This window comes from Helianthus annuus, chromosome 6 (genome assembly GCF_002127325.2).
Source record: "Helianthus annuus cultivar XRQ/B chromosome 6, HanXRQr2.0-SUNRISE, whole genome shotgun sequence".
NCBI lineage: Eukaryota > Viridiplantae > Streptophyta > Magnoliopsida > Asterales > Asteraceae > Helianthus > Helianthus annuus.
Window position 1 is genome coordinate 117,446,049 of NC_035438.2, and position 19,734 is coordinate 117,465,782.

General features: G+C 33.8%; 1 protein-coding gene across 2 annotated transcripts; it reads left to right on the forward strand.

Annotated features, from left to right (window-relative positions):
• Positions 1-4,318: 4,318 nt before the first annotated feature.
• Positions 4,319-8,379, forward strand: LOC110917891 (bZIP transcription factor RISBZ4). 2 transcript variants are annotated; one of them, XM_022162338.2, is made up of 7 exons: positions 4,319-4,490; positions 6,198-6,353; positions 6,426-6,503; positions 6,691-6,756; positions 7,181-7,246; positions 7,323-7,778; positions 7,891-8,379. In XM_022162338.2, the coding sequence occupies exons 1-7, from the start codon at positions 4,356-4,358 to the stop codon at positions 7,903-7,905; spliced, it is 972 nt and encodes a 323-aa protein (XP_022018030.1). In that variant the 5' UTR covers positions 4,319-4,355; the 3' UTR covers positions 7,906-8,379. The 2 variants fall into 2 exon arrangements, with proteins under 2 accessions (XP_022018030.1, XP_022018029.1); XM_022162337.2 differs by having other exon boundaries at positions 4,320-4,490; positions 7,879-8,379.
• Positions 8,380-19,734: the final 11,355 nt, after the last annotated feature.

The window sequence follows — 19,734 nt, forward strand, 5'->3', positions numbered from 1 at the left end:
GACTGTGGAGTGTTTACGATGCGTCACATGGAAACGTACAAAGGAGACCAAATACCATGGGTGACTGGATTTGTGAAAGAAGATGAAGTAAACAACAGACAGAAATCACAACTTCATCTCCTAAGGCACAAATATCTCAGTAAAATCATTCTATCAGAACACAATATGCATCGTCAAAAAATAGTTAAAATGGCCAATGCTTTCGACAAAAGGCCAGACAAAGACAAGTATCTGAAAGATCTGGATGAGATAATCCCAAATAGGATGAGTACATATTTTGGAAGGGGATAGTAACTTCATTTGATGATGTATGTATGTTACATATTTCAACTGTTTCAACTGATCCAACTGCTTTAGTTCCCTTTTTAATTTCGCAAATATTGGTGTTTCTGAATTGGCAATTGTGTTTTTATTTCGCATGTGTTTTGTTTGAAAATCGCATGTTTCACATTGAATTATTAAAATTTGCGAAATACAAGTCCATTACATAACAAAACATGCAAATTTGTTGGAACATACACCAAAAAAAAAAAAAAAAAAAAACAAAACAAAAAGTTCATTCAAAAGATGAAAGAAACTCTATTTTCATCTTCATTGAGCATCTTAATACAATTATTGCACCGGCCAACTCTTTCAACTGTTTCTCATCCCTCTCACCCAAATCCACCATAAACATAACTGCAATTTCTTTAAGACTACTCACTTGCATCTGGGATAACAAGTTCAGAATTTCTTGTCTTCTCTTCATGTTTTCCGTTACACGAGAAATGTTGGCCTCCAACATCTCTTGACAAGATTGATCCTCTTGAATCTGTTGCTGAATCCTTTTCCTCAAAACCTGCTTGATACTTGGTTCAGAAGAAGAAGAAGAGGATGTTGGTAGATCTACCATTTTTTAATTGGATGTTTGCAGTAGTGATGAAAACATAAAATATATAATAAAAAAATTATTGATATGTATTGAAATCAATTATTGAACTGAATTATTTGATTACAATTATTGAAAGACACTGTGCGAAAATAATAATAATTACTAATAAAGATTGCGAAATGAAAAGCTACAGTTGATAAACACTTTAAGGTTTGCGAAGTCTCGAATTAAACTTGCGAAATTATATATTAAACTTCATTATGTGCGAAATGACTATTTTTAACATGCGAAATGAAAAGCTACAATTGATAAACACTTTAAGGTTTGCGACGTTTCGAATTAAACTTGCGAAATTATATATTAAACTTCATTGTGCGCGAAATGACAATTTTTAACATGCGAAATTATACAACAGATCCATTCTTTACTAGTTGGATTAAAACATCACATGCGATATATAAAAAACACATGCGATATAGTAACACAACAATTAAACCCAGTAAACACTTATCTTCAACCCCTGATTACAAATCTAATAATAAAAAAAAACTTCAAAACAAATAAAACCCAGAACTCAAATAAATGACGAATCAAGCATTTTCTGAAAATGCCCGTTCTGTGAGCAATCAATCAAAAACCCTACAATCGAATTAAAACGAAGAATACTTAAATGGAACGGTTAGGAAACGAACTCCATAATTGACGGGATTCCATGATTAGTAGTCGAAATGTTAGAATAGAATGTCTGATATACCCTTATTTATTAAAATTGAATCAGGACACGTGTATGGCTGTGGGTAGCGCGTACATAATGTACGATAGTGAGATTTGTACCATACTCTTTACATATATATATATATATATATATATATATATATATATATATATATATATATATATATATATATATATATATATATATATATATATATATATATATATATAGGATTAGGTTCAAACGTGAACAAAATCCCAAGAGTGAACTGCGTGAACTGATCTGGACCCTTGATTTTTATGATCTTGAGATTAAAGTGAGTGGCATGATGGTAATTATTTGGTTAATTTTTTTCATTTAATTAAATACAAAAAGGGTATATGTGTAATTTCAATCTTAAATTGATTGCATAAATCTCTCACAAATCAAGTAATCAATTATCCTCTTAAATTGATTGCATAAATCTCTCACAAATCAAATCAAGGATTAGGAAAGATGTAACTTAATTCAATTATTAAAATAATTATTTGTTTAAATGCGATGTAAACATGTGTATTCTGATATTGCCCCCTTTTTAATACGATGTACACATGTGTATATCGTCTGTTTTTGTGATATCTCAGAATTTTTTTTGTATTGAATGTTGATGTACACATGTGAATTACTGTACACATATGTACGATGCTGAGTACACATGTGTACTGTTCTATTTATATCCAAGTAAACATGTGTATACCGTTGAAATATGAAGGTTACGTGGATCTTAAAAATCAAAATTTGAATTCTGGTGATGAAATCTGAAATAAAAATTAAAATTGAAATTCTGTTGATTTGTTGTTTGTTTTTATAATTATCTTATTAATAAATAAACATAATGTGGATAATAAATTTAAATTAGGAAAGATGTAACTTAATTCAATTATTAAAATAATGATTTAAATCTAATTTTTTATATAATTACAATCCTACCCTTAACAACTAAAAAGGAAATCAAGGGTCCATATATGTTCACGCAGTTCACTCTTGAGAGGTTGTTCACGCTGGAACCCTACCCTATATTTTGTTTGGGTTTCAAGTCATAGATAGCAATAAACGAGTTTTGGTTCATATTATATAAAACTAGTTTGGGTATTAATTACGTATACTAAATCATGTGGCGTTAAGTAAAGCGTAACAACATAACCCGAAACAAGCAAGTCCAGCAAATGGTTCTAACCTCGAAATTACGAGTTGTCACACTATTACCCTATTTCCCACCAAATTTTACAAAAAAACAGAGCCCTCATATTGAAATAAAATTGTGTTAAATTTTCTTGGATATTGTATGAGGGAAAGAGGGAGTCCACTTTGTTACTTTGTCATATAAAAGTGGGTATATTTGACGAGTGAGATGTGATATTTGTACCTTAATTTTAATACTTTAACATAACACGGTTGTATGTAAAAAGTTTGGGCTTATATTTAACAACATAGAACTGGATTTCATGCTTTCAGTCGGGTTTGCTTTTGATCTTTTACATGTAGTTCATAATTTTTTGTATATATTTTATAAAATAAATTATTTAAAAAATTATGGAGTTTAAACTCCAATGACACAATAGCATTTTAAAACCTGTAATTTTTTTAAACTAACCAAGTTATACAAACCCAATGAGTTTAAACTCCAATGACACAATAGCATTTTAAAACCTGTAATTTTTTTAAACTTATCAAGTTATACAAACCCAATAATCTTTTGGTGTGGCCCATCTAGACCCATTTGCCATTTAATCCAATTAACAAACTAAACTTTTAAACCCAACAACAAAAGAATAAATAAATAAATAAGTACCACAAATTAAAAAAGTTGAAACATCGAGTTTGTAACTTTGTATAGATATGTATGATCAGCCATTATCTAATTCACAATTATTGTTGTACTATCAAATTCTATTCTGTATGTTTATATTTCAGGTGCTTATTATACTTTCTAGTCGCACACGACATCTGAAATCTTATGAATAATTTATCCGAAATCGATAAGTTCACTTTATTTATAGTCCAGTAACCAAACTAAGAATATTAAGAGTGTAGGAGGGTCCTGCAATCAGGAAATCCATTTTGGTTCGTGAATCCGAAGAGAGAAATGATACTAAACCAACAATATTAATGATTTCTAATTATCTAACCAATCCGATTAATTTTACAGTTTCCCATATAATTATTTTTTGAACGGTCAACAGAATCAATCCCGAGCACTCTTGGGGTACCTACTGGACAAACGGAGTACTCTGAGAGTAACCCGAGTCCACCCCCAATTCCGTGGAAAACCCAGTAACCCACCCGTCCGTAGTCACGACAGCGATATTACCAGTAAGACCCGTTTGGCTCAAGGATCCAATCAAAGTTTCTCTGAGTCTCCTATCATTATCCAACAGTGCCTCACTCTACACCAAATGAAAGTCTGTACATCTTTTAAGAGAAATGCAAGCCTTCCACCACTTGATCAAAAGTGGCATCGACATGGGAAAAAAAAACACAACATACTTAGGTGTGTAGATGTAAATGACAAGTCCCCACGTGCAGCGATTGCCCAATGGCTGGCTAGCTATACTAACGTGGCCTGTATCTCACTGCTACGTGGCAGCTTCTCATACCTCCACCGTCATGCATCCTCATGGCACGACATCTGCCATTTCTCTTATTATGCCGACTTCCTTCCAAGTCATTTATCTATTTCAATTCTATCCAACAACCAACCAAACCAAACCAAACCAAAATTCATTCATTATGGATCCCATGGAGTTTGAAGCGGCGGAGGCTTTGGCCGGATTAGCTCGTCTTCCTGCCTCCAATTCGGTTTCCAGAGGTAGCGAATCGGTGTTGAATGATCGTAACTCGTGTTCCGGTGACTCTTATCCGGAGGTTTGTTATTTCTGTATTCTAGTTCAGCATTTGGGTGTCGTTACTTTTGCTGTCTATGTCGTATTCTACGGTTAATACGTCCCTAATTGATTAAGTCATCAGCCAAGTTTTATATATTAAAATAAGAGTAAATTACGATTTTGGTCCATGTGGTTATATCACTTCTACCGTATTAGCTCAAAATAGATTTTTTTAACATCTGTGTCCCATGATCTTTATAACCAACTATTTTGGCCACTGAGTCTAACTTAACCCCTTCGCCTGAGTCTAACCAGATGTGCCAAAATCGTAATGGGTTGAGTTAGACTCGGGAGCCAAAATAGTTAGTTATAGAGACAATAGGACAGAGATGTTAAAATAAATTTATTTTGGGCTAATACAGTAAAAGTGATATAAGTGAGGGTCAAAATCGTAATTTACTTTAAAATAATTATGTTTTTTTAAAAAAAGATTAACTTGTTTAACCCTTTCACAACTCATTTGAGACTCAATATGTTAGGTATTTTAGTTGTTTAACACGTTTTAATACACAATTGTTTGTTGTATGTGTTTAAAGCCTATTAAGTTTCTTTAAGCTAACATCTTTAGCTCGTTTATAACTTGTTTACAATCCTGTTCCGGTCGGAATTTAGCTGTTTATTTTCTGTATGTAAACTTATTGAATTGTAACAATAGAATATATAATATTTTCAATGTCAACCATTTATGACCTCTTTACAACTTGGATTCATTGTAACAATAGAATATATAATATTTTTAATTTCCATTTTTGATGCGGGTCCAAGTGTAAAGTGTCGAGGAGCGTGTCATCTTATTTTTGTAAAAAAAAAAATCTTATTTTTGGAGGCCCAAGATCGTGTGACAAAAGGGACTTCACTAAAACGGGCGCTCTAACTTGGGCTACGGGTGTCCGTTTTGGGCGTGCGACCAGGCGAAACGATCGTGAGAACGAGGCCCATCTTTCTACAAACGCCTACGGTGGTTTGGGTCATCGTTGGGGCCCAAAAACGCTTATTTCTATGAGTTATTTCTCATTTTATGTTTTTTATTGCTTTTGGTGGACTTCTATTTCGTTCTAGCTTTTGGCCCAAGTGTGTTTTGAGGCCCGTTTTCAATTTACGTTGTTATTTATATGAATGTAATGGGAGGAAGCTAATCAGTTTTGAAATATATGAAAAATCATTTTTTCTCTCCCAAATCACTAGTGTGTGTTTTGTGGGTGAAAATCCCAATTTTCGGTATTATTTGTGAATCAACGAATTTTGGAAGATTCGTTCCTGGTATTTTGTGAGAATCAATAGGTCTGATATACTATCCCGTTTTCTAGTCTACATCATTTTTACAACTTCATTACATCCTACATCCTATTTACAATTCCGCAACATGTTTACAACTCGTTTGACTTGTTTACACAAATGAGTTTGTTCGTTAAAGGTTAGGCTGACGTCTTTGGCAAATTATAAGGGTTATGTTCTGGTTCATCACTTCAACCAGGCAACTCAACCACCCTACGTGCCCATCAGCCTGTTTTCCTTAATCATCACAAATGTGGTGTTTTTTTCTTGTACGATGATGATTATTCTCACCACAGTCAATCTTCACATTTTCATCTTTTGGTATCACCTATTTAGTTTAATCTGCTAGATGTCGTTAGCTTCAAGATATGTATTGATCAGTTTTGTTCGGGTTTTTCTTGTTATTGAGCAGGTGGCAACTAGTTTTATGGTGAAAAAATCAAACAAATCCGGTGTCTCGACCGCAAAATCAGTCAAGGATGAACACAGCACTGATCTTAGACTGAATCCTGCTCATCCCACAAATTGTGCACCAAGTGGGAGGAAATCTAGACAAAACTTAACAGAGGTTAACTTTGAATATATGTGTCATTATTTTGTTTCTGTTTCAAACTTCTCGTCTTAACGTTTCTTGAGCCAGGCTGAAGTGGAAGCACGTAAAATACGCAGGGTGCTAGCGAACCGAGAGTCAGCTCGACAAACTATCCGTAGGAGACAGGTATGATTCATTTCAACTTCTCTGTGTTCATTGCGGAGTTTCTAAGTCACAACTATGTATGCATGCACTGAGGATTGGAAATCTAATCCATTTTGTTGACCCAACCCGCACATTGTATCCAACTTCATTCTGTTTCTTGTCAATATACGCGGTTACCGAGTCTTGCTCTTTGTGATAAATTTGCAAGGCGGTTTTCGAGGAGCTAACAAGAAAGGCGGCCGATCTATCTTGGGATAATGAGAATTTGAAAAGGGTTTGGATTATCTCCCTGATTTATCTTTTCTGTAAATAGTATTTTGCTTGCCTTTATATATGGTCTGGCTTTGTGGGTTGAGTAATAAGTCAAAAATGGGTCAGGGCAGAACTTGTCATCTTCGCTACGGTTCGAAACAGAGTTACGGTTCTTTCAAACAATTGGAGGGTTAAATACGACCACAACGTATTGTAGTTCTTTTAATAAAAATAATGATCGATTTTGTAGAAGAAAGTGGTTCAAGAGATCGATTTGATACACTTGTAATACATTTTGGACGACTTTCAACCGATCCGGGCCTATTTGACTTGTTCCCTTTAGTAAACCCGTCTCTTAATAAACGGGTTCGAGGAGCCACCTCTAGGAACTATGTTTTGTACTCTCACGAGTTCGACTAAATCGAATATACATCGTATTATACCAGGAAAAGGACACGGCTTCAAAACGTTTAGGCTCTTTGAAGGCGAAGAACGAATGCTTAAAAGCACAGGTGAGTATATAATTACCTTAGCAACAGAAAAATTTATAGTTTAGAAGAACTTATTTAGTCGAATATTTATTTACAGATGAAGATGATGTATAATGAAGCTAAAGAGAACCAAGAAGAGTCCATCACCACGAACGAACCGAGCATGTCCGCATCATCCGCAAACTCTCCATCTCTCAATTACATCCAACCATCCTTCCTGCCATTTGTATGGCCAAATTCTGTGCAGTTACCGCCAGCCGGAATAGTTATACCGTCCCATATCCCAGTCACACCAGCCATTGTCAATAAGCCCGATTTGTCATCTTGTGAGGGGAGTTCCGGGCGGGGGACTCCACTGTATTTACTCCCATACCCTTGGCTTTTTACCCTACCACAAAGCGGTGGTAATGAAAACCGCGCTAATTCTTTCAATCTAAATGACAAACCAAGAGAGTCTTGCGAATGTCAACAATTCTTCCCGGAAAAGACGTCAGAAACACCTGCAAATGGCGGTTTCCCACCAGATGGTGGTGGTCGAGCGACAACAAACCTTGTGAGTTGTGAAGAACTACTACTTCAAAATAATGATACTAATACAGTTGGTGATAACAATCAGGTTGTAGAACAAATTCACAAAATTCACAAAGTTCCAGTTGTGTGCTCAGGTGAAAGATCACTAGGTGACATTGCTGCAGCAGCCGAGGCCCGGAGGAAACGAAAACAGCTCACGAGGCTAAAGAACCACCTTCATTTCCGCCAACTAAGGACGCACTAAAGAAACTCGAACCTAGCGCTTTGGTTACGGATGAGTGGTGGTTTTGTTGCTTGTCATTGTGACTTATGTATATATATACCAATGAAGATAGTGGACTAACAGTATAGAGGCTTGATCTGTAAGTGCTAGGTACCGAGAATGGTCACTTGTTGGTCTAATAAGCGGATTGTTTCGGGTTGGTGGGTTCAGGTTCAGTGATCAACCCATACCGTGAACATCTGGTGTTTGTAATCATGCTTTTAGAAATACTATGATCCGCCATGGACCTTCTCTTATCATGAGAAGTGGTTTACTGTTGGTTTGTCGAAATTTCAGTTCATAAAAATCTTAATAATCAGGGATTGACACCTGAACCCATCCGAGGACCTAAAACCCGAAACTCCGAGTATGAGATTAGTTTTGAAAATTCTATGGTATGGTATTATATGCTCTCTGGTCCAAGTGCCCCAAACACATGCTCTTTTATCCGAAACATACTTGTCTCTATTTTTGTCTTCACTTCTGTTTTTATTTCAAAATAGTGGGTTATCATCCGCGTTTCACGTGGGTTCGAAACATAGATTAAAATAAGCAAATCATGAACACGTTGATAAAAAAAACCACAACGCGATGGTATATGCGGAAGTCAGAATAAGTTACCAAGTTATTCAAGCAGAAGTCACGGATAAGTTACCACCTTGTATTACAAAAGCCAAGTTATTCAAGCAAGGTTTAAACCAAAACACGTCGCAATGGTTTATTTAGAGATGAATGTCGGCTGGTTTAAAAAACTGAACGCTTTAGAAGACGTTTAAAGCAACCGTGAATATAAAAACGTCATGAAAATTCACGTCGAACGCAAATTAAAATAACTCGCGTGTAGCTTTGATATAAAAATGCTAAGGTTATTAAATTCAGAATTTGAAGTGTAAATTGGTGGACGGAAAAAGAAAAAACTCAACAAACTAAATTGCAGGGGATGTAAACTAAAAGTAAACTCAAGTGTAGGGAAAACTAAATCAACTAATTTACAAGAAGTGTACACCAAAATTAAACCAAAGTGGTTGGGATTTTATATATATATATATAGAAACGGGATCATGAGAAAACGCTCAAAAGTGTGAGAATGGTGAGAACGCTTCCTGGCTCAACACGTGTCACGCCGCTTAGAGAAGGGCGGACCGGCTTTTTTGTCCTTTCATATTTCTTTTTTTAAACGCGTCACTTCATCTTCCCATTTTTTGGCGTTTAATAAATACGCGGCGTTTTTATTGTTTTTAGATCAGAATCATAGTAAATATTTTGGCGTTTTAAGTATTGTTTTGGCGTTTTTATTGTTTTTTAGATCAGGATGCAGGCCTTTAATGTAAAAAACATTATCAAGTGTAGGGTACAGGCCTATAATGTGACAGGTAATTATGGCGTTTTGAAAAGATAAATAAATTTCAATTTTCCATTTAGTGGCTTTTAATATAAATAAATGTTTGGCAATAATGATACCGTCTCTTTATTTTACTGTTTCTTTCAATTTTCATCTGTCAATTAGTGTTGATTTTTCCAGTAATACTTTGTTTGCGTTTTTTGGCGTTTTATATAGCAACATCGTGCTTTGCTAGCATTCGTTCTCACAGTTTTTCACACTACAAGCGTTTTGGTGCTTGTAGTTTTTGGCGTTTTATACTCAATTTTTTTAAATTAGTAGAGAATTAGATGATAAACAACAGAGAATTAGATAACAAACAATAGAAAATGAAAAAAAAATTAAAAATTATAATCTAATTTCTCATCCAAATCTTCACTGTCATCAGACTCTTCTACTTTAACCTTTTTGGCGTTTTGAACCTGCTTTTGAATACCTTATGTAGATCCTTATTTTCCTACATAACGGCCGTCTTTAGAAGATACTTATTTTTTATGGCATCCTTTATGGTGGGTGGATATATACTTGTTTGATGACATGTTGAAGACCAACGCCTGCTCTAATGTATTGATCCCTTCATGCCATCAATATATCCATCAAGAAGAAAGTGACATGATGTCATATCAGTGTCATCAGTCTCTTTTTCTTGAATATTTGCCCATCTCATTCAGCAAAAGATTATAGAGATACCCAACTCAGAGAAGAATCTATTCAGTGAAACTTCATTCAGATCAATACTCAATATAGAAGAATCGAGGTTCTGCATCTGTGTCTTTTTTAACTATTATTTTTGGCTTTTTTAAAGTGAATGGTTTCTAGGAAATATGGCGTTTGTTTTTGGTTTTGTGTTCAGTTGATTGTGCAGAGATGTCTCTCTTATAGGATGTTTTTGGCGCGTAGTTTAGGCGGGATTTTATTTATAATAAATGATATTAATAAAGTAGTCGTCTTTTCAGTTACTGTGTAATTTTACTGTTTTTTTATTCAGCTTTTTATGAGTTTTTAGGGTCATAGAGTTTCCATCTCCCAAGTTTGGCGTTTTTGAATGGCTTTACGTAGTTTTTGGTGTTTTTTCCATTTTTAGTTTTTATTAATTAATACTTCTGCAAACTACTTTCATTATAGTTTGGGAGTTTTTGGCGTTTTTACTGCATTTATGGCGTTTCACATGCATTTTGACTGTTTGGCGTTTTATTAATATAATGTATTTTTTTATTCTAAGTTGAAAAATACATAAGAAACAACAGAAAAAGAAAATTAAAAAAATAAAAATAGAAACAATTCATCTTCCAAATCTTCACTGTCATCAGTCTCTTTCTTCTTTGAATCATGTTCGCTGGTGGTTTGGCTTAGCCATGCTTGTGTTTTTGTGGCCGTTTGTAAAGACAAAATGACATAAGTTCTTTGTTTGAATATGTATCTTCAAACAACTCATCAGTGTCATTTGTCTTTTCATGCCATTATAATATTCATCAATAACAAAACACAAAAAATGACATAAGTCTGACACCAGCATCTTTTTGTTTATGATTTGCCCATCTCATGCAGCAAAATGTTATTTGAGTCACAGCACCTCAGGGAAGAATGCATTATCCAAAACTTTGGCGTAGAACAATATTTGAATATACAAGAAACAACATTTGCCATTTTTGGCGTTTTACTGAGGAAATAGTGTATCTGAAAGAATCGTCGATTTTTTGTAATCTTTTGATGTTTGAGTGTTTTTGGCGTTTTCTAAGATGAATGGTATAAAGTAGAAAATATGGCGTTTTTTGAGTAGTTGTGTTTGATGTTTGGCGTTTGTAAGATGAATGGAATATAGTAGAAAATATGGCATTTGAGGTTCTGGGGGGTGTATTTTTATGTCTAGGATGTTTTTGTTTATATAGGGATGTGTTTTGGTCCGTAATGGCGTTTTATTCATTAGTATGGCGTTTTGGTATAGAAGTGTAAAGACTTTTTTACCCTTAATGAGGCGCGTCCACGTAATAAAATTGATGTTATTTGCGAAAACGCCACTGCGCCAATCTAGTCCATAGATTGTTTTGATTGGACGATCCATAAGCGTTCTCACCGTTTTCACACTTTCTACCGTTTTCTCTAAATCCTGACCCTATATATATATATATATATGATAGGGATCATGAGTGAACAACATCCTGTTTGTGAACTGTGTGAACTGATCTAGACCCTTGATTCATATGATCTTGAGATTTAAATGAGTGGCATGATGGTAATTATTTGGTTAATTTTTTTCATTTAATTAAATACAAAAGGGTATATGTGTAATTACACAATCAAAGAATTCAATCAGGAAACCAAAATTGTTTCCATTTTATTAAAATCTCATCAAATTCAAATCCATTTTTTTTGTTTATCCCCTTCATCCCTGCACCGTAAGATCTTCATCTCCAGAACTTCATCTTCATCTTAAGATCTTTAATGTCCAGAACTTTAATGTCCACCGTAAGATCTTCATCTTTCCGACCCACCGCCCCGCTCCACCGCCCCGTCCCCCGCCGCTCTCTGCTCCCCGTCTCCACTCTCGCCGCCTCGGTAACCCTAGGTACGTTTGAACCCTAGTTTCTTCATTTTAGGTTTCATTTGTTATCAATTTATCAGCAATTGTTTCAAATATTGTTGTTTTAATGTTAATATTCCTGCTCTGGATCTGTATGTGTTGTTTTAATATCTTAGTCGATCTTCTTCCAGTTAAATCTCGTATGAATCGTCGGAGAATAAGTGGCCGTCGAGGAAGAATGTTGTCGGATGTGCTACTGTTTGCCGGAGTTGGAGAGAGATCAAGAAGGAGATGTTAAACGGCATGAGATTTCTGGAATGTTGACTTTTTCCGATTTCGGCAATCCTCTGTTCATCGTTTCCAAGTTTTTCAGGCGGTGTAAACAGGGTGTCGCCGACGGTGTAAATAGGGTTCCGATCTACTGGTGTATGACGAATTTCCAGGCGGTGTAAACAGGGTGCCGCCGACGAATCTTCCGGTGATTCGCCTGAACATTACTCCATACATTTATTCAACATCCTTTTTTTGTTTTTTCTGATCTACTGGTGTATGACGTTCCGATTAAGTTGTTTAGTGTTTAATTTTTGCAAGAATTTTGTTTCGATCCTGTTGATGTTGAGTGTGTATGTGCCTGTTGTTTATGTAAATTGGGTGCACACCTGTGTATACGGTGTTTTTACATATGTTGTACAATCTGTATGCAAATTGATTGTAGGTATAAACTGTGTATGCACCTGTATAAATTGGGTGTACACCTGTGTATAAGTATGTACATAGGTGTATTAAATTTAAATACACATGTGTACTTCGGGATTCATGCATGTGTGTACGTAATTGAAATCTGTATATTTTTCTATCGACGAATAAAAAATACTTGATGATGAAGAACTGCTCGATTGAAAAAAAAATCTGGATTGTTTTGAATGGTGATTATGATATAGATCTTGTTTAGATTTAAAAGATATTTTTAGTAATCACAAGAAAATAGGAAAGTGTAACCTCCATAAATTAATTAAAATAAATAACTAATAATAACTTAATGTACAATTACAATCCTATCCTTTTCAACAAAAGATATAATCAAGGGCTATGATCAGTTCACACAGTTCACTCTTGAAAGGTTGTTGGGGAACACCAAAAAAGTGGGGAACACTAAAAAAGTGGGGAAGAGCGGGGAACCGACTCAAACGAACTCCGATTGGACTCATTCCAGCGGCGTTGGAACCGGCTCATCGAACCCTAAGATCTCTTAACCCTAAACCCTAAATCCTAACTCCTAAAATCTAAACTCTAAAGCTAAAAAATAAGGCTAAAACCTAAGCTAAACCGTAAAATCTAAACTATAAATCCTAAAAGCTAAACCCTAAAGCTAAACACTAAAGCAAAACCCTAAAATCCAAACCCTAATATATATTTAGGGTTTAGGGGTTATGATTTAGGGTTTGGGGTTAAGAGATCCTAGTTAGGATTCAACGAGCCGGTTCCAATGCCGCTAGAATGAGTCCAATCGGAGTTCGTTTGAGTCGGTTCCCCATTGTTCCCCATTTTTTAGTGTTCCCCAATTAACCTCACACTATATATATATATATGTATATATATATAGAAACGAGTTTAGGAGAAAACGCTCAAAAGTGTGAGAACGGTGAGAACGCATCCTGGCCCAACACGTGTCACGCGGCTTAGAGAAGGGCGGAGGGGCTTTTTTGTCCTTTTATCTTCTTCTTTTCTAGTTCCGCTTTTCCCAATATTTGTTTTATTTTTTGTGGTTTAAGATTTTTGGCATTAACCAAATTCAATAATTAATGGCGTTAATGGTTTCATCGTATTAAGATTTTGGTGTTTATGGCGTTTTTCAAATCGTATGCCATTGGAACCCCAGGGTGGTCAGGAATCTATCTGAATGACGTTTTTTCAAGGCGTTTTAAACAAGATGGCCCATTGTTCTATTATTTTTTATATACATTTTGGCGTTTGTGATAACTTGGCGTTTTACAATTGTAAGATTATATCACAACCACAGGGAAAAAAATAGAAGTGAAGAAAATAAATTAAAAATGATAATCGGATCTCTCGTCAAAATCTTCACTGTCATCAGTCTCTCTCTTCTTTAATAGTACAAGAACTTTCACCAATTATGTGGTGTTTTATGTAAAACTTAACAAACCCATCGGTTTGATTATTTTTGCCTGCTCGTCTGTTGAAGTGGCTTTTTGTGGATGTTTAGGTTCATAGATCTATGTCGCGTAGGTGGGTTTTTCGCTTTTTCTTCATCGTCATCTTCATCTTTATAATCATGGCACTCTTCAGTGTCATTGATCTCTTTTCCTCATCCAAGCCTTATTCAAGAACAAAGAACACAAAATGACATTCGATTGTCATCAGTATCTTTTTCTTGTAGAATTGTCCATCTCATGCAGCAAAAGCAGCAAAATCTTTTTCAGTTACTCCTCTCAGCTAACAATCCATTCAGTGAAGCTTCACGAAGAACAATACTGAATATCCAAGATAGCATATTAGCCATCTTTGATTTTTTGGCGTTTTGCAGTCAGTGGTATTTAGTAGTATTTTGACGTTTTTTTTTGTTTGAGTATATGGTAGTTGCTGAGAGTTATTATTTTATAGGATTTCTTTTGGCGGCGTAAGTTAGGTGGTGCATTATTATAATAAAGTATTCGTCGTTTCAGTTACTGTTTGTAATTATTGTTTTTGATAAGCTTTTTTCTCTGAAGTCTGTAACACGTCCCGTCTTTCAAGTTTGGCGTTTTAGATTCTAATATAATAAATTTTCCGTCTCTTCATTTTTACTGTTTTGTAATTACCGTTTCTAGTTACATTTTCAAGTTTGCTTTTTATTTTTTTTTATTTTTTGGGTTTTTATAATACTTTTTCAAAGTAATTTTATTATAGTTTTGGAGTTTTTGGGGGCGTTTTACGGGATGATAGCGTTTAAACAAGCATTTTGGTTGTTTTGGCGTTTTTATTATATATGGCGTTTTTATTATATAACAATCAACTGAAAAAGAAAAAAAAGAATATATAAACAATTGATCTTCTAAATCTTCACTATCACCAGTCTCTTTCTTCTTGTTTGAATCATCTTTAACTGGCTGGTTCGACTTTCGTATGATTCATTTTGTTTTTTTTTTGTTTTTCAAGTAGTTTTTTTTGTCGCCGTTTGTAAGAATAAAGTCTGACATCAGTATGTTTTTCTTGAAGATTTGTCCATATCATGCAGCAAAATGTTATTGAGTTTAGACCCTTCAGCCAACAATCTTGAATTATCCAATGAACGATGTTTGATTTTTTAACTTTTTTGGCGTTTTACCGATAAAAAGAACGCCACCAAATAAAAGCACCTTAAACCTCAAAATTTGATCATGCTAAAATCAATAATGTTTTGCTGTATGAGATGGACAACATTGTTAATCCTCGGTTAAGAAAGATAACTGGCAATATTGTCCACCCCATACAGCTAAACTTTATTGACAATAAACGTCAATGTTTTCGAATGTTTTGGCATTATAAATTGGATGGAAGTTGAGGATAAGTCAATAAGATTTTACTCAATGAAATGGACAACATCCTCACTTAAGGATTTTGTCCTTTTCATTAAGCGAAATCTTACAGACAACTAAACTGAATTTCAAAAAAAACGTTTTTAGGTTAGAAGATATTTGATGTTTGGGTTTTTTGGCGTTTCTAAGGCGAATGGGATATATTAAATATGGCGTTTGGGTTTTTGTGTGTGTTTTTAATTGAAGGTCTGAGATGTTGTATATATAGGATTTTTTTTGGCGTTTTTTTTTAAGCGGGATTTTACTATAATTAAGTTTGGCGTTTTATATCTAATGGCATTTTTACTTAGAATGGTGTGTGATTTTTGTTTTGGCGTTTTATTTCATGAGATGGCGTTTTGTGTGTAGAAGTCAAAAGACCCTTTTACCCTTAATGAAGCGCGTCCACGTAATAAAATTGATGTTATTTACGAAAACGCCACCGCGCTAATCTAGTCCATAGATTGTTTTGATCGGACGATCCATAAGCGTTCTCACCGTTCTCACACTTTCTACCGTTTTCTCTAAATCCCGACCCTATATATATATATATATATATATAGGGTAAGGTTCACTTGAGAACCACCCTTATTGCGAGAACCGCGAGAACCAACGTGAACATTGAACACAAAAAAATACCTAAAAAAATCCAAAAAAACCCACAAATTTTTTTTAATATTTTTCTAATAAAAATCGCTATATTTTGTTACAAAAAAACGTTTTTTTTCGAGTAACAGTTATGGATACACATGTGCATATGTATCATTTCTTGGACAAATTCCATAATATATTACCAGTAGTAGAAAAATTCACTTTCATTTACACTACCATATGTAATACACTATTGTTTATATTACCAATATTAGAAATGCACGTGTGCATCTACATGTATCAACATGAAATAAGGTGTTTTGGTACAAAAAGTTTGTGATTTTAAATGATGAAGTAGGCCCATATACATGTGTTTTGGTTAGTTATATCTAGTGGTTGATGGTTTTATTATATTTGTCACTTTATATGTTGTTTGGATGGTATAAAGGGTGTTGATATACATATAATAAAGTGAAATATTGGTAATGATATTGTATCATGGATGGTAAAAAGCAATGGTATTGTATTACGGATGGTAGGAGGCAATGGTAGTGTAGTATGAATGGTATGATAGATGAAAGGGAATGTGTATTCAAAGTGGTGTACTAAAACACATTATAACATGTTCATATATATATATATATATATATATATATATATATATATATATATATATATATATATATATATATATATATATATATATATATATATATATATATATATATGCACATGTGCATTTCTAGTGTTGTTAATGTTATAACAAGTTCATACATATAGATGCACATGTGCATTTCTATTATTGTAAATGTAAAAAGTAGTGTATTATGAATGGTAGTGTAAATGAAAGTGCAATTGTCTGATATTTGTAAGGAATTATGAAATTTGTCAAAGAAACGATACAAATGCACATGTGCATGGATAACTGTTACTCGATTTTTTTTCTTTGAAATTTGTTTTTTATTATTGACAAAATATAGCGATTTTTTCAAAAAAAATAGTAAAAAAAAATTTTTGGGTGTTTTTTAGATTTTTTAAGGTATTTTTTGGTTGTGTTCACACTGGTTCTCGCGATTCTCGCAATAAAGGGTGGTTCCTAACGGATCCTTCTCCTATATATATATATATATATATATATATATAGGGGAGGGTTATCTTGAGAATGCTAAATATTGCGAGAACCGTGAGAACGAATGAAAAAACCAATCAAAACCAAAATTTTTAATACAAACCTCATTGTAATTAAGATACAACATCAAAAAAAAAAAATTACAACATCAAATAATTCGTTTCTCATTTCAAAATCACTCTTTTTAGATTTTTTACACATGTGTAAATGGCAAACTTACACATGTGTAAATTTTCTTTATTTACAAATTCATGTAAATTTAAATGGGTAAATTAAATTTCTAACATTGTATTCGAATAATAATGATAAGTGTATAAAACAAATTGAATTTGAATTGTTTTTGACCAAGTTCTGGCGGTTTTTTCATTTGTTCTCACGGTTCTCACAATATTTAGCGTTTTTATTTAAACCTTCCCCTATATATATATGTATATATATGGCTGAGTTAAAATGAGAACCACCTTGAGTTGTGAGAACTAGGTCATCCAAAAGATTTTTCCGAATTTTTTTCTCAAAAATCATAAAAACCACTTTTTTCAGCAAAAAATAAAAAATAAATAAAAAAAATGGCGCAAAAAAAAAAAATACTCATCTCTATTATTATTATTATATGCTATCTGGTCTAAGTGCCCCAAACACATGCTCTTTTATCCAAAACATACTCATCTCTATTTTTGTCTTCACTTTTGTTTTTATTTCAAAATAGTGGGTTATCATCCGCGTTTCGTGTGGGTTCAAAACATAGATAAAAGTAAGCAAATCATGAACATGTTGATAAAAAAAACCACAACGCGATGGTATATTCGGAAGTCACGGATAAGTTACCACCTTGTATATGAAAGCCAAGTTATTCAAGCAAGGTTTAAACCAAAATGGCGTATAAAGATAAACGTGACAGCTGCATATTACAGCGGGTTGGTTTAAACATGGATATAAAACACGTAGCAATGGTTTATTTAGAGATGAGTGTCGGCTGGCTTAAAAAACTGAACGCTTTAGAAGACGTTTAAAGCAACCGATGAATATAAAAATGTCATAAAAATTCATGTCGAACGCATATATAACTCGCGTGAAGCTTTGATATAAAAATGACAACTTTGTTAAAGTTCAGAATTTGTAATGTAAATCGGTTGATGGAAAAAGAAAAACAATCAACGAACTAAATTGCAGGGGTTCTAAACTAAAATTAAACTTAAGTGTAGGGAAAGTTAAATCAACTAAATTACAAGAGTTGTTTATAAAAATTAAATTAAAGTGGTTGGGATAATGTATATACATACTTATATATATATATATGAGAGGGACAGAAGGTTTAAATGAGAATACTAAATATTGTGAGAATAGTGAAAACGAATGAAAAAACCACAAGAACTTTCTCAAGATATTCAAATTCAAAAAAAAAAATTATACTTATTATTATTCGGATACAGTGTTAGGAATTAAATTTACACATTTAAATTTACATGAATTTGTAAATAAAGAAAATTTACACATGTGTAAAAAATCTAAAAAGAGTGATTTTAAGAGGAGAAATGAATTATTTGATGTCGTAAACTCTTTTTTTGATTTTGTATTTTAATTACAATGAGATTTGTATTAAAATAAAATTGGATTTGATTGGTTTTTTCATTTGTTCTCACGGTTCTCGTAATATTTAGCGTTCTCAAGATAACCCTCTCAGATATATATATATATATACACACACACACACACACACACACAAAATTGAGGGATCAATATTGGAAAAACGCCAAAATTTCGCTTCTAAAGGTCCCTTACGGACCGCAAGGTATATTCCTTATGGTCTGTAAGTCAATTTGAAATAGTGGGTGCCCAGGTCCTTACGGACCGTAAGACATGACCCATATGATCGATAAGGGGTCTGCAGACTGCAAACTGCATTTGGCAGCTGCAACTATTGTCCCATGCCACCTTGCATGCGATTCTTGCCACCACTCTGCATCTTTGGACACCTGCTATGCCACTAATCAATCCCTAAGAACACATGGGGACACTTGGTATGATTTGGGGACTTGAGATCAAGTATAATTAGCCTCATTCTTGAACCAAAATACTTGCACCATTCATTTCTTTCTCTCTAAATTATTCTGAGCTGCTTTTGATCCATTGAGCCCTCCTCTCTGAAGTTATAAACTTCACTTGAACACTTGTAAGTGTTCTCTCTCAGTCTTTTTCCATTATTAGGCTAGTTAATAGCTGAAAGTCTAGCAAATTGACTTTTTCTTTGACTTTCGATTCTAACCATTTTAGTCGAGTCAAAGTTCAAATTGAACTTTGCAATGTGATCGTAAATTTCGATAAATGAACTTCTAAGTATCAAAACTCTAAATTTTGACATCATAACAGTTAATATAACATATTAAGACATGTTTTATCATGTCTAACTCGTCATTTCTAGTTTAGAGCTCATTTCCTAGTCAAAAGTCAAACAATTTGATTTCTGCTTTGACTTTCGATTACGATCCGTTTGGTCAAAATTAGAGCCCGATTAAGGCATGATATATGAACATAATACTGTA

What these genes read in the sequence shown, in the direction of transcription:
- LOC110917891 (XM_022162337.2), top strand. Translation starts at nt 4,356, where the DNA reads ATGGATCCCATGGAGTTTGAAGCGGCGGAGGCTTTGGCCGGATTAGCT. An exon ending in ATAATGAGAATTTGAAAAGG is followed by an intron (nt 6,757 to 7,180) that starts GTTTGGATTATC and finishes GTATTATACCAG; the next exon opens with GAAAAGGACACGGCTTCAAA. An exon ending in ACGAATGCTTAAAAGCACAG is followed by an intron (nt 7,247 to 7,322) that starts GTGAGTATATAA and finishes ATTTATTTACAG; the next exon opens with ATGAAGATGATGTATAATGA.